General features: G+C 46.7%; 1 protein-coding gene across 1 annotated transcript in view; it reads right to left on the bottom strand.

Moving 5' to 3' along the window:
• Positions 1 to 15,236, bottom strand: part of LOC124716775 (facilitated trehalose transporter Tret1-2 homolog) — a 60,489-nt gene that overhangs the window by 11,048 nt on the left and 34,205 nt on the right. The window contains exon 6 of the mRNA XM_047243322.1: positions 5,035 to 5,310. Within this exon, the coding sequence (XP_047099278.1) occupies positions 5,035 to 5,310 (276 nt within the window). The remainder of the gene's footprint in view (positions 1 to 5,034; positions 5,311 to 15,236) is intronic.

Below are 15,236 nucleotides of genomic sequence, written 5' to 3'. Positions count from 1 at the left end.
AAGTAACGTATAATAATAATCAAGAGTGTCCCTTATCCACCGCGTCTTGTCCCGATCGTATTGTACAAGATCTCTTCATATCGTCGGTTTAGCACATACGAGGGTCGGAAGTTTAAGAGTGGCAACTATTTATTTACAGCTCGTACAAAATAGATACGTGTTTGAAAGTTTTACTAACCTTCAAAGTAGTCACCAGCATTGTGTATAACCCGTTGCCGGCGATGTGGAAGCCCTAGAATACTCTTAGCAGTGCCAGTTGTGTTGACAGTTCGAGCGGCGCGGTCTATTGCCTGACGAATTTGTAGCAGTTCTGAAGCGAATGCCGTGAAGTGTTTCCTTCAGTTTAGAAATCGAGTTGAACTCACGAGGGCTTAAGTCAGGGGAGTGCAGTAGGTAATATAGCACTTACCAGCCCCATCAGTCAAACAAATCAGTAACAGATTGCACTGTACATGCTTGAACACTGTCCTGCAAAATAATGGTCAGGTCCTGCAGAAAGTGTTATCACTTCTGTCTCTATGCTGTTCATTTTTGGAACACAACCTACGACCAGCTCACAGACAGAAGTGATTACGCTTTCTGCAGGACCTGGCCATCATTTTGCAGGACAGTGTTCAAGCATGTACAGTGCAAGCTGTTACTGATTTGTTTGACAGATGGGGCTGCTAAGTGCTATACCACTTCTGCACTCCCCTGACTTAAGCCCTCGTGAGCTCAATTCTATTTCTAAACTGAAGGAAACACTTCACGGCATTCGCTTCAGAACTACTACAAATTCGTCGGGCAATAAACCGCATAACTCGCACTTCTAAGAGTATCCTACGACTTCCACATCGCTGAGAACGGGTTATACACAATACTGGTGACTACTTTGAAGGTCTGTAAAACTTTGAAACACGTATCTATTGTGTACGAGTTGTAAATATGTATTTGCTACTATTGAAGTTCTAACCCTCGTACTAACCACCACTGCAGCATAAGCAGGAATGCGGCCTTGGTACGTGTCGACTCGCTGACGATAATGTGCTGCGCCTTCCCCACACATTCTGTTGAGGAAGGGATGTGTTACAGAGATATAATAGATGCTCGGTAGAGGTAGTGGGCCATCGTTCAGCAGCGACGATCTTATCTCGTAGACCAACAGAAACATAGATCCATCAAATCGGCTCGCCAAGCGGCTAGTAAAAAACGTATATCCCTCGCGATTTCCACGGATTTTGTTCCATGAGTCTGATAAGTCCATTTCCTGGTTGTAGTTCACGAGACGTATTGCAATGTGGAGTTTGATCGTTTGGTGCTAATACACAGTTGAAGTCTCCACCCAGCAGTAAATGATCGAATCCACCAGGAAATAATGGTACGACCTCTTCCAAATAACATTTCGCACCTGCTTGTCTGTTTTCTGTGCCGGATGGGGCGTAAACATTGACAGCACGGACCCTATGAACCGCTATCGCCAGTCCCAAGCTGAAGGTATAAAGCCAAGTTGCGAACTTGGACCAACATCACCGTTCAACTTTCGCTGTCTGGGTCCGGCGCGATGTAGGAGATGTAGCCTTGTACTTCATGGAATCCAGCAGTACAAATTTCCTGCACCATCAGTACATCTACATCTGAGACATACAGCACGTCCCAGACGAGCGATCTAATAGTATGAACGTTAACAGTCCCTGCTGGGTCTGAGTATGCATCATCTTTGCACAACGCTGAACTGGTGAAAATCTACAAAGTCGGTAGTCTCATTACACGTCCTCAGAAGGTTACCAGTTCCAAGTCTTCCTGCGACATTAATCGTTCTCAGTTGTGGAAAAGGGATGCGAGTCTCCAGCAAGTGGAGGAGTCACATCACTGATATCTTCATCCTGCTCAGCCACGAGGTCCATATTGCCAGAGTAATCAGGTGTCCCAGGATGAGGAGAGGCCGATTCTCCAGAGGTGGCGCTTCTTGCAACGCTTCGGACAGTGTCGTTTATGCATCCTGATCTCGACTTCCAGTGGTAATGGATCCTGTAATTCCTGTTGCATCACCGTTGACACAGTTCCCAGGGAGCCTTCCACTTCAGTTGCCATGCCTTTTGTTGTGTGGTCGTCCTCGTGGTCTATCACCTGCAAGATTTGGGGCTAGGGTGATGTAGGAGCCATCCCAGTATCATCGTGGCTTGATAGCCCCTCTGTCATCTGTAGTGTTGGTTGGAGTATATGCTGCGACCTCGGCATCACCTCCCCACTGAGCACTGACATGTGTTTCACTGGTAGTGTTGTGGGGGTCACCTGGTCACCTGCTTTGGTAAGTCTCCACTGTGTAGTTGCACGAGTCTCCTGTTCATGCACTCAAATTGAAGATGTCCTTCACCACCACACCCAGGGTACGTCCAGGGCTGGCCATCTAGATGACAGTGGCTCTACAACCGCATATATTTAAATAGGAGAGCATATGGTTTGTAAGGCGATTCGCACCTAACGAACACTGTTGAGCACTGGTTACATGCTAAAACTTGCCAAACGTTTGGCTGTATGAATAATTACTCTACTGTATGGATGAAGTGACTCAGTTATGAGAGATTCAGGTACCTCAAAGGGCAGGGCGAAGAATCGAATCGTGCGCACACCAAGACCCATATGAGACACTAACAAGTCGCCAACATGACCATCAGAGTGTCGAAGCTGGAATCCTCACGGATCTCATGCTGCGTCGTCGACCGTCTTGACACGAACAGTACTGCTCACCATTGATAAATGTATTTCAATGAGCTTCGTGTAACTAATATGCACCTCATCCCTCAATAAACGCTCAGTTTTGAGTGCTTTCGCTCCTGTGTTGTACTCACTAAAGAACATGAACTGTTAATGTGGTTTTTCGAGACGCATGTGCCATTGCTATAGTTTCAACAAGTAACACACACGAGTACCACTGGTGTAAACACCGCCTCTTCCTCGAGTTACTCCACTGCTAAAGGCAGACTGATTAAAAATTAACAAAATAGTTGGATCCGTGAATTGAAATAGAATTCAGAAAAAAATAAAACAACTGAAAGAGAAGTGTCTGGACAAAAAGTAATGAATACGGAAGGATTACAAGATATGAGGGTAAAAAACAATGGCCCGAAGTGATCAGAAACAGGAAGAAAGAACAAATGGAAGAGATGAAAGATTGAGCTGATGCAATTAAAGTTTAGACTCGTTATGTCTGCAGGAAAAATTATGGTTGATAAGGAGAGATGCTGAAGCAATGAATTAAAAGTTGTGCGAGAGTTTTAACACGGGTCACCTGTTTACAGGCAGACTACATCACACACTATTGCTACCACAGCTGTGCAGACCTCCCTAATCCAATGCCTCCCCGACACCAACTTCAATTCACAACTTCATCCCATTTTCCCCTTCTTAAAGTGTCAGTATTGCCGAGGCTCTCTGACATTGGAATAGCCCCTCAGGTTTGTACATAAGTGGACATCCTGCCTGTACTTCAGGCGTAGGTGATCTATTGATCTGATGGAATTACATTTTTCTGGAGACATATCACTATCTTTGATGAGGACAGAAGTTTGTAAGAGGTCCATGACTAAGGAATTTATTGCTAGCGCACTCGAGTAGATGTAATTTAGATGGATTGCTCACGCGCTGCCTGCGATGTATAAGCTACAATAGCATCGCAGACCAAAGAGCAGTGTCGGCTGCAGTAGGAGCCGTGTCGGCTGCAATAGTAGTGGCAGTAGCTCGCAGGCGGGCGGCTGGGCTGGTCGTGCCTGAGCGATATAGTATAAGGTAAAAGCAGCAGCGCGCATATGTAATTTGTAACAACTGATTTTGTACTATTGTTATATCCACGGTCATCCCGATTATCGTAAAGAAAAATCAGTTGTTTCTTTTCATGCATAACAAATGTAGCGCCCAGGATTGCACTGGGCTGTGCCAGAAAAATTTCTTATAGGAGCACGTATATATGCGTTATATGGCGACTTCATTGAGGTAAGAATTTTCAATTTATTCAGAATGATCTTTCAGGACCATGATGCAGCACTTTTACAAATTTAAATTCACAGTCAGTTAATTATTGAAATGTTATATGTTAGACACATTTTTATTGAGAGGTTAGTCACACTTTTATTGCGAGGTTACGGAAATAAACTGCTGGGAGGTTACACTGAATATGCATGTTATATTTTTTCTGTTGGGAGGTTACAAGTTGAAGCAATGAAATTTGTGCCACGGCAGTGTTGTCACAGTGCTATGGTGGTGTAGTGGTTTGCACATCTGCCTAATATGTAGGAGACCTGGGTTCAAGTTCTGCCCATGGCACAAATTTTAATTCATTGCTTCAGCTTTCACCCTTATCAAAGATAAAGCTGAGATTCCTATGTCTCCAGGAAAATGTAATTTCATCAGGTCAATGCCAGAGGTACAGACAGGATTTCCCCATTATGTGCAAAGCTGAGATGCTGTTCCAATATCAGAGAGGGGAAAATGGGCTGAAGGTGAGAAGTTTGTGTTAGACAGGGCATTGGTCTGTCTGCGCACGTGTGATCCCCACAGTGTTATTTTGGTGTAGTGGTTACCGCATCTGGCATAAGCAGAAGACCCGGGCTCCAGTCGCAGCTGCAGCACAAATTTAATTCATTGCTTGAGCTTCTATCCTTTTCGAAGATGAAGGATTACTGGAAGAAAAGGAAAGAACAACGAAACATAAATGGAAATGGCGTGTTGTGCTTAGTTGGCCCAATCGAGAAGAAGAAGCAGAAGAATAAAAAAAATGGTTCAAATGGCTCTGAGCACTGTGGAACTTAACTTCTAAGGTCATCAGTCCCCTAGGATTTAGAACTACTTAGACCTAAGGACATCACACACATCCATGCCCGAGGCAGGATTCGAACCTGAGACCGTAGTGGTCACGCGGTTCCAGACTGTAGCGCCTAGAACCGCTCGGTCACACCGGCCGGTGCATAAGAATCATTAGGTTGCAGGATACTGAGAGGCACGAGTTGGACACATGTTGGAAAGAGAGTTGTAATGAAAAGTAGTGGACCGTGTACTGACCCCCGCGGCCCAGCGCTTGTGCTGGGAGGGCAGCAGCTCGGCGATCATGAGCCAGGGCAGCGGGCCGAAGCCGGCCGCGAACAGCACCATGAAGAGCGCGAGCGCCACCAGCGGCAGCCAGCTGAGCGCCGACACGTCGTGGTCGAGCGAGCGGTGCAGCGCGAAGAAGGCGGTGAGCACGGCGTGGCAGGCGGCCGTGCCCGCCGCCGACACCAGCAGCAGCGTGCGACGGCCCGCGCGGTCCGCCAGCCGCGACGACGCGCACGTCGACACCATCTGCGGGCAGGCGGCGCGGCCGGCCGTCAACACGGGGGCGTCTGCACCCCAGTCCCCCACCCCAGCCCAATCGATACCACCAATCCCATAGCCCACCTTCCTGTCCCCAAATATACCATTGGGCCTCACTAAAATACCTGGGACTAACTCTAGATCAAAAACCTGTCGAGTCGTAGATCAATACCACCCTCACCGGCAACGCATAGTTGGCAATGGAAACGCACGTTTCTGATGAACGCCGACAGTGGTCGCGCGGGGACCCTGCGGATCCAATGATGCATGCTTGCTGAGCCATGCCTTCAGGTGCTCTGACTACGAATACCCTCTACCACCACGATATAATAAGGTTATTGCAGCCAAATAGCCCTTCAAATTCAAAGCACAATGATAATAAAAAACCATTCCGTCTACAGGCCACAAGTGGCCCATCGGGCCCATCTGACCACCGTGTCATCCTCCGAGGATGATGCAGATAGGATGGCCATGGGGTCAGCACACTGCTCTCCCGGTCGTTATGATGGTATTCTTGAGCGAAGCAACTACTATGCGGTCGAGTAGCTCCTCAATTGGCATCACGAGGCTGACTACACCCCGAAAAATGGCAACAGTGCATGGTGGCCTGGATGGTCACCCATCCAAGTGCCGAGCACGCTTAACTTCGGTGATATCACGAGAACTGGTGTATCTACTGTGGCAAGGTCGTTGCCCACAACGATAATAATAAACGAAATTAGAAATTTTACATATTGTGATTTGGATAGTCACTTATTGACCGTGTCCTTTTGGTACAGAGTTCTATATGATAACAGTTGCATATGTGATGACACAGTTTACACTCACGCATTGCATTTGGTTCATGATATGACGTGTTATTGCAGATAAGATGCTAGAAACCATAGACTGCCATTCTGGTGGTCACGTGTCTCATTTCGAAGTTTGCCTTTGTCCATGTTCGGTCAATCATGGCGCCTGTGCTATAGAATTCTGGAGGTACGTCTTCTATTTTTTACTTCAAGTTATAAGTAGTTTTTCCAAAGCGCTGCTGTTGGGTAGCATCAGGTTTGTCCGTAGGTCTTCAATGAGGCAGGGTTTCCTTGCCAGTAGGTATACAAGTCTGGATCATGTTGCTTAGCACACTCTTATTGCTTTGTTTATATAAATCGCCTTCACTCTTTCTAGTGTCGTTCGGTTTTTCACTATAAGATGACGTTCGATAATTTCTACGCCGGAAAGATTTTGGCTCTGAATAGTGCTACTCCTAAGCTAAGGGATGAGATGTATTGTACGAGGGATATTCGGAAAGTAAGTTCCGATCGGTCAAGAAATGGAAAGCACTGTGAAAATCTAATAAAGCTTTCCACATATGTGTTCGACAGTGTCTACAGTATGCCTGTCGGTTGCATCACTTCGCTCTTTTCAGTTCTGAGCGCATGGTGAGCACATGAAGATGCGTAGAAAATAGTGTCTCCCGCCAAGGATGAGGTCCTGGTGAGAGATTTCGCCTGATGTTATGCAGCCCACATTACAGAACTGTCATACGGGTGACAATCCTCGGACGCAATCTGCAGCGGCAATGAAAACGCTCCTGCAGCGTTTTCGCTGGGAACTGTTTGATCACCCGCCCTACAGCCCGTAATTGGCTCCCTCTGTGCTTCATCTCTGCTCACATTAACTACTGGTTATGAATACAACATTTTCGCACAAACAACGAGCTATAGATCAGCGTAGAGAATTGGCGGCAAGTACAAGCGGCTGTCTTCTATGACGAGGGTATTGGAAAGTTGGGACAATGCTACGACACATGTCTAAGGCGGAATGGTGACTATGTAGAGCAGTGGCTGGAAGCTGTAGCTAACTGTTGCAGATAAAATATTTCTGATTTTCACAGTGGCTTCCATTTCGTGATCAGTCGGAACTTACTTTCCGAATAGCCCCGGTATTTCATGGATTGCCATTATTACTTGCATTGCTTTGTTACATGTTTTGTGAAAAATTTTGCACTTGTTTGTATTGTAACCCCTAGGTACTTTAAGTCTGGTACAATTTTCAGTTTTCTCTCCCGTATGAAGATCTCAGCCGATGCAGGTGCTCTTCATCCATTTTTGAGTACCATCATGTCTGTTTTCACCACATTTATTTCGAAGTCGTGTGGACACACCAATCTTCCATATTGTTTATCGCTTCTTGTAACGTTGCAATGTCCTTTGCGCCTATTACAAAACCGTCTCCATTTGCGTATGAGATGACACCCTCCCTTTGGGGTATTTTTACAATTTTTCCCGCAGCAAGGATAAATAACAGGGGACTCACTGGGTCTCCCTGTAGCACTCCGTTTGAGTGACGGCTCCGATAGTGAGAGGTTGTCTGAGATCCTTATTTCGTTCCATCGCAGTATTGCGCTTATGATTTGTGTCCGTATATTGTTTTCTCCTAGGGTTTCCACTAGTTTTTTAGTCATTAATTTTCTGTTTATGAAGTCAAAGGCCTTTGTGAATATAAGTACACATAACATTTTTCTCTGTCTTCAAGGGCTGCCCATACGCTCTTTTGCGGAAGTTCAGTTGCAGTCAGAGTTGATCTTCCCCTCTTGGATCCCATTTGTCTTTAATGGAGGTGATCGTCTATTGTTTTCTTTATTCTTTCTATTATTGTTTTTGTGAACATTTTGAAAGGTAAGCCTTCTACGGCTATAAGTCTGTATTTGCTATTGTCCTTGAGTCTGCTTTCAATTAAATATAGCACTTTTACTATTGACTGTCTCCACTGTTCTGGAACGGAGGCTGTTCCTGTGCACTTATTGTTGAATTTTGTCCACGTTGGCGTTAGTATTTCGACTGTGTTTTTAAAATATTCGCTGTGAAGTCAGTCAGTGCCTGCATATATTTGTTCTTGCTGCTGTTAATGGCATCTTTGATCTCTTCTGTGGCCAATGGGACCCATTCCATGGTTGTTTGTGGTATTGTATCCACTCTGCCCTCTGTCTCTCGCTTAGTCCTTCCATGTTCAATATTTATAGATATTTCGTTTTCTGGCGTAACTCCTGAGGAGTACTGGGTTCTCTGGGCACCGTTTTAGTTGATGTAGGCTTTGGAGTGTATCTTTTCTTACACTGTATCACTCTGTGTCGAACAATTTTGTACCTGGGATTGGCGGGTTGTCTTAGGAGTTCTCCTATCGCTTCGGTTGCTTTTTCTGGTCGCGAATTGTCTATTAGCATTCGATGTGTTTTATCACGTCTGAGTTTGCTTCCACTTTCCCTATGTCTGTCGTTCTCGAAGGTGCTTCTTCCTCTTTTTCTTGCGCTTTTCACCATGCTCCTTGGATATTTATTCCCAGAGGGATATGTTTCCGAAGTGGTGTGTTGTCTGCAGTCCACAGAGGTGATATATTACCCCTGGTTCCTCCCCTTATGAATACAATCCATATCGTACTTTTGCCATTGTGGGACATATATGTAGGTATATTGGGACTGTTTAATCGGATAAAGCCTTCTTGCTGCAACTTTTCCACTATTACTTTTGCTTTGCAGTTTTGTATATCCATTCTGCAGTTTAAGTCTCCAGCAATAATTAGTGGTTTATTACGTTTACTCTGAGTGATTAGCCGGTCTATTTCATCTATTATATCAATCGTTGCTTTTTTCGGTTGGAAGTATGCTGATATTATTGTAATGTCTTTCGTATCTGTCAGAATTGTATATTCCTGTTTGATAGTTCCAGTTTCTGTCGTTGATTGCGGTTTTATGTGGACAGTTATTCCTCCATTAGGTCTTCCTCTGTCGCCTTGTTTTGCACTGATTGTTTACAAGGGAAGTACAGGCTTTTTTATTCGATAATTCGTTCACCCATTTCGGTACGTAAATTTTAGCATGAAGGAGATCCTTCATGACTGTAGAAGAATTTGTGCATTAACATACAGAAGTTGAATAACAATTGAATCTACCCATCCACCCTCCTGCTTTGTCCCGCAGTATAATCGAAATAGTACACTACTGGCCATTAAAATTGCTACACCACGAAGATGACGTGATACAGACGCGAAATTTAGCCGACAGGAAGAAGATCCTGTGATATGCAAATGATTTGCTTTTCAGAGCATTCACACAAGGTTGGCGCCGGTGGCGACACCTTCAGCTTGCTGACATGAGGAAAGTTTCCAAACCGATTTCTCATATACAAACAGCAGTTGACCGGCGGTGTTTGGTGAAACGTTGTTGTGATGTCTCGTGTAGGAAGGAGAAATGCGTACCATCACGTTTCCGACTTTGATAAAGGACGGATTGTAGCTATCGCGATTGCGGTTTATCGTATCGCGACATTGCTGCTCGCGTTGGTCGAGATCCAATGACTGTTAGCAGAACATGGAATCGGTGGGTTCAGGAGGGTAATGCGGAACGCCGTGCTGGATCCCAACGGCCTCGTATCATTAGCACTCAAGATGACAGGCATCTTATCCGCATGGCTGTAACGGATCGTGCAGCCACGTCTCGATCTCTGAGTCAACAGATGGGGACGTTTGCAAGACAACAACCATCTGCACGAACAGTTCGACGACGTTTGCAGCAGCATGGACTATCAGCTCGGAGACCGTGGCTGCGGTTACCCTTGACGCTGCATCACAGACAGGAGCGCCTGCGATGGTGTACTCAACGAAGAACCTGGGTACACGAATGTCAAAACGTCATTTTTTCGGAATCCAGGTTCTGTTTACAGCATCATGATGGTCTCATTCGAGTTTGGCGACATCGCGGTGAACGCACATTGGAAGAGTGTATTCGTCATCGCCATACTGGCGTGTCACCCCGCGTGACGGTATGGGTAGGCATTGGTTACACGTCTCTGTCACCTCTTGTTGGCATTGACGGCACTTTGAACAGTGAACGTTACATTTCAGATGTGTTACGACCCGTGGCTCTACCCTTCATTCGATCCCTGCGAAACACTACATTTCAGCAGGAGAATGCACGACCGCATGTTGCAGGTCCTGTACGGGCCTTTCTGGATATAGAAAATGTTCGACTGCTGCCCTGGCCAGCTCATTCACCAGATCTCTCACTAATTGAAAACGTCTGGTCAATGGTGGCCGAGCAACTGGCTCGTCACAATACGCCAGTCACTACTCTTGATGAACTGTGGTATCGTGTTGAAGCTGTATGGGCATCCAAGCTCTGTTTGACACAATGCCCAGGCGTATCAAGGCCGTTATTACGGCAGAGGTGGTTGTTCTGGGTATTGAGTTCTCGGGATCTATGCACCCAAATTGCGTGAAAATGTAATCACATGTCAGTTCTAGTATAATATATTTGTCCAATGAATGCCCGTTTATCATCTGCATTTCTTCTTGGTGTAGCAAATTTTAATGGCCAGTAGTGTAGATATAAAATATTTAATGAAATTCAATATGTGTAAAATGAGTGCCACAACAATAATTATAGTAATTCTTGTTAAACCACATCTCATTGACTGGTTTCGCCACCTTACAAGTCCACATTCATATTTAAACCTAACCTAGACATCGATGTACCTTTAGATAACACTGCCACTACAACCAACATTCCGAAAATTAAACTACTGTTTGCGAAAATTGCAAGACGAAGAAGGAACGGTTGGAATAACTCTGAGATCAGAGGATATGTAGAACAATGGAACCAAAGTAACTGATTAAAACTGCAGAGAGATGGCTTGCAGGAGGCCTACCAGCGCCCTCTGTTGTGTGACCGAAAAGGCCATTGTTGCGCACACTCAGACGCTGCACTGCCGTCAGAGCAAGTGGAAACCTGCAAGTGCCGATATGCCTTGTCGACGTCAAAGGATGCAATAATAGCGTGTGGTGAGTTCGCACGGAGCAGAGTGATTGGACTCTGGGAAACGAATTTGTGCTGTCGTGACATTGCGGCTTGTACGGGCATGCTGCTTCGGTAGTGCTGCGTGTGTGGCACCATTCCGTAAAGGAGGGTCGAACACAGTGACGAGTGGGTACTGGACCTCACAGTGGAACCACATAGCAAGATGACCGCCATCTCGTACGCCTGCCGGCAACGAACAGAACTGTATCATCTGCAATGGTGGCACGACGTTGGAGAAGTGCTCAGCGGTGGACTGGTGGAATGCATGCCGCTGCATCGACTGTAATTCACTAGAAACCACCAACGCTTCAGAATGCAGTGGGCACGTGAATGCTGCCACTGGCGTGATGAGTTGCTGAATGTAGTGTTTTCAGACGAATACCACTTCAACCACAGCCGTGGTGAACACAATGCGACAGACTTCATTGTTGAGCGACATAGCGGACAAAAGGAAAATGTGATGATCTGGGCTACCACTGACGATCCTACGTATTGATGGCAATTTGAACTATTATGCCAGAGAGGTCTTACAGCCCGAGGCACCGTCCTCCTTGCAGCCATTCCACATGCCATGTTTCAGCAGGACAACGCCCGGCCGCAGGTGGTGAGGAATGTGAAAGCCTTCTTGGGAAAACGACGGGTACAACATCTCCGCTGTCTCTATGTTCGCCTCGTATGGCGCCAGTCGAACATCTCTGGGCTTTGGTCGGTTAGCAACCTGTTCTTTCTGATCTTCCTGAAACCATTGTCGCGCTTTGTGGCCGCGTATACAAGCTGCGTGACACTGTGTTCGACTGCAACATATCCAGGCCCTCTTTGCTTCCATGTCACCATGTCTAGAAGCTTTGATTGCAGCACGTACGATAACTTCACACCCTACTGAATTCTCACAGTCAAATGGCATGTACCATTCTGTACTTCTAATCATTTCAGTATTGTCAAATCAATAATCAGTAGGATAAATTACAGTATAATCGGTAAGTAAAATTATTCAGGTTATGTGACCGTCTTGTCAGTGAACACTGAGATGGCAAAAGTCATGGAACACCTCCTAGTACGTGTCGGACCTCCATTTGCCCGGCGTAGTGCAACAACTAGACGTGGCATGGACTAATAAGTAGTTTGAACTCCCCTGCAGAAATTCTGAGCAATGCTACCTCTACTGCCGTCCCTAATTACGAAAGCTTTGGAGGACTTTCTGTACGAACTGACCTCTCGATTATGCCTGTAAATTTTCAATGGGATTCATGTCGGGCGGTGTAGGCGGACAAACCACTCGCTCGAAATGTCAACAATCTTCTTCAAACCACTCGCGAATAACTTTGGCGCAGTGACATGGTGCACTATCACCACTAAAAACTCCTTGGGAATATAAAGTCCATGAATTTCTGCAAATGGTCTCCAAGTAGCCGAACATAACCCTTTCCAGTCCATGATCGGTTCAGTTGGGCAAGAGGCCGCAGCAAATTCTCTGTAAATACAGCCCATCACCAGTTTGCACAGTGTTTTGTTGGCAACTTGAGTCCATGGCTTCTTTAGGTGTACGCCACATTCGGATCCTACCATCAGGTCCTACCAACTGAAAGTGGGACGCATCTTATCAGGCCACAGTTTTCCAGTCGTCTAGGGACCAACCGATATGGTTACCAGCCCAAGAGAGGCGCAGCTGGCGATATACTTTTAGCAATGGGGATTCACGGCGTTTGTCTGCTGCCACAGCCCATTAATGCCAGATTTCATCGCACTCTCTTAAAGGACATGTTCGTTGTACGTCCCTCATCGATATCTGCGACTATTTCACGCAGTGTTCCTTGCGTGTTAGCACTGACAATTCCGCGCAAAAGCAGGTGCTCTCGGTCGTTAAGTGAAGGCCGTTGGTCAATGCGTTGTCCGTGGTGAGAGGTAATACTCGGCACTATCTTGACACTGTCGATCTCGGAATATTGAAGTCCCTAACGATTTCCGAAAGGGAATGTACCATGCATCTAGCTCCAAGTATCTGTCATGCGGCCATAATCACATCGGACAATTTTTCACATCGATCACCTGAGTACAATTCGAAGCTCTGCTTTTTTTCAATTTATTGTAACTTCCATTCCCGATCATGGGTGGGCTGGTAGCAGCAAAAGCACTGCTCTTCAGCCAAGAGACATAAACAGACAGGAAGACACGTAAAGCAATATAAATAAGAAAACATGGCGAAATATAAAAACAAAAAAGGCGGAACAGAAGTAAAGAAAGCATACAAAGCAGTGACTCTAAATCGGAGATAAAAATCTAAAAAAGAAATGTTACACAAAAATCACACACTAGATTAAAAGGCATCAAGCAAATTATGGCCAGAGCATAAAAGTTGTAGAACGATGAAAACATCCATGGGATGGACATTGTAGCATGGAATAGTCATGGACGAAAAACAGGTGGAGCACAAAACCATGTCACTAGAGGACACTGTATAATGGCACCAAACACAACATTAACGCAGCACACTGATAACATATAAAAACCTAGGAGGATCTGCCGGGAGGGGGGGGGGGGGGCAGGGAAAAGGAAAAAGGGAAAAAGGAGGCGAGGAGGAAGGGAGAGAAAGGGGAATGAGGTGGGAGGGGGCGCTGAAGGCCTGGGAGGGAAGAGATGGGTGAGGAAAACAGCCGAGGAGGGGGTGCAGGGACTCAGGGAGGGGAGGAGGAAAATCCACTCCAGGAGAAGGAGGGGCGAGGGAAAAGGGGGCCCTGGGGATGGGGGGGGGGGAACAAGGCCATGTTACAGTTGGATGGAAGGGTAGATGTCATGGCAAAGTTCAAGGTCCAGGAGGCAGAGGTGCTGGAAATTGCCCTGATGAAGGAGGTGTGGAGGTGGAGAGAGGGAGGGATGCAGCGACAGAGGCACAGCAACAGGTGGGGGGTAGAGAGGAAGGAGGAAACCAGGGGGTGGGGAGGGTCAAGCCTAAGGACAGTGTCAAGGATGTGAAGATGTTGGAGAAAAAGGAGGAAGTGAGGGAAGGTGATGAGGTCGTACAGGAGCCATGTGAGGGAAGGAAGGTGGATACAGAAGGCAAGGCGGAGTGCATGTCGTTCGATGATTTGGAGGGCCTTGTAAAAGTGGGTGGGTGCAGACATCCAGCCAATGCTGGCATAACAGAGGATGGGATGGATGAGGGATTTGGAGGTGTGGAGGATGGTAGAAGGATGTAATCCCCATGTCTGGCCAGACAGGAGTTTCAGGAGGTGGAGGCATGAATGGGCTTCCTGCCGAATGTCAGGAGGTGAGGGGTTCAGGTGGGGTGGCGGTCAAGGATGAGGCCCAGGTATCTCAGGGTGGGCGTGAGCTGGATGGAACAACCATAAAGGGTGATACAGAAGTCGTGGAAGGAGCAGGTGGTGCAGTGGTGCAGCCTATAATGATTGCATGTGTTTTGGAGGGGTTGAGATGAAGGAACCACTGGTTACATCAAGTGGTGAACTGGTGAAGGTGGGTTTGGAGGGTACATTGCGACCGTTGAAGGGTAGGATAGAGATCCAGGATGGTGGTGTCATCAGCATAATGGAGAAAGTGGACAGGTGGGGGTGGCTTGGGCATATCAGCAGTGTACAGGAGATAGAGGAGAGGGGAGAGGATGGAGCCCTGGGGGATGCCAGCAGTGGGATAAAAGATACAGGAGTTTGTGTTGTGGTGACATAGGAAGGATGGCGTGAGAGGAAGGAAGCGACCACATGGACGAAACTGATAGGCAGGGCGAGGGAAATAAAAATGGCGGAGCGACGGGAGAAGCTGGAGGGAGAGAAGGTGGACGACGTTAAGGAGTTGGTCTTCGGCAGGGAGGGAGGGCCGGAAGCCCATTGAGTAAGGGGGAGGACGTGGTGTTGATTAAGGTGCTGATGGATACTGAAGACGGAGTTGAGGCAGATGGGACGATAGGAAGAGGTGACGAAAGGGGGGTTTGTTAGGTTTGAGCAATAAGAGCGCAGCTCCGCCAATGCACCGTCCTTTCATACCTTGTGTACGCGACACTACCACCATCTGTATCTGTGTGTATCCCTATTCCACGACTTTCGTCACCTCAGTGTAGCCGCGCGGGATT

This window comes from Schistocerca piceifrons, chromosome 9 (assembly GCF_021461385.2).
Source record: "Schistocerca piceifrons isolate TAMUIC-IGC-003096 chromosome 9, iqSchPice1.1, whole genome shotgun sequence".
Classification (NCBI taxonomy): Eukaryota; Metazoa; Arthropoda; class Insecta; order Orthoptera; family Acrididae; genus Schistocerca; species Schistocerca piceifrons.
Note: the sequence above shows the minus strand (reverse complement) of the source record. Positions and strands in the feature narration are given on the sequence as shown.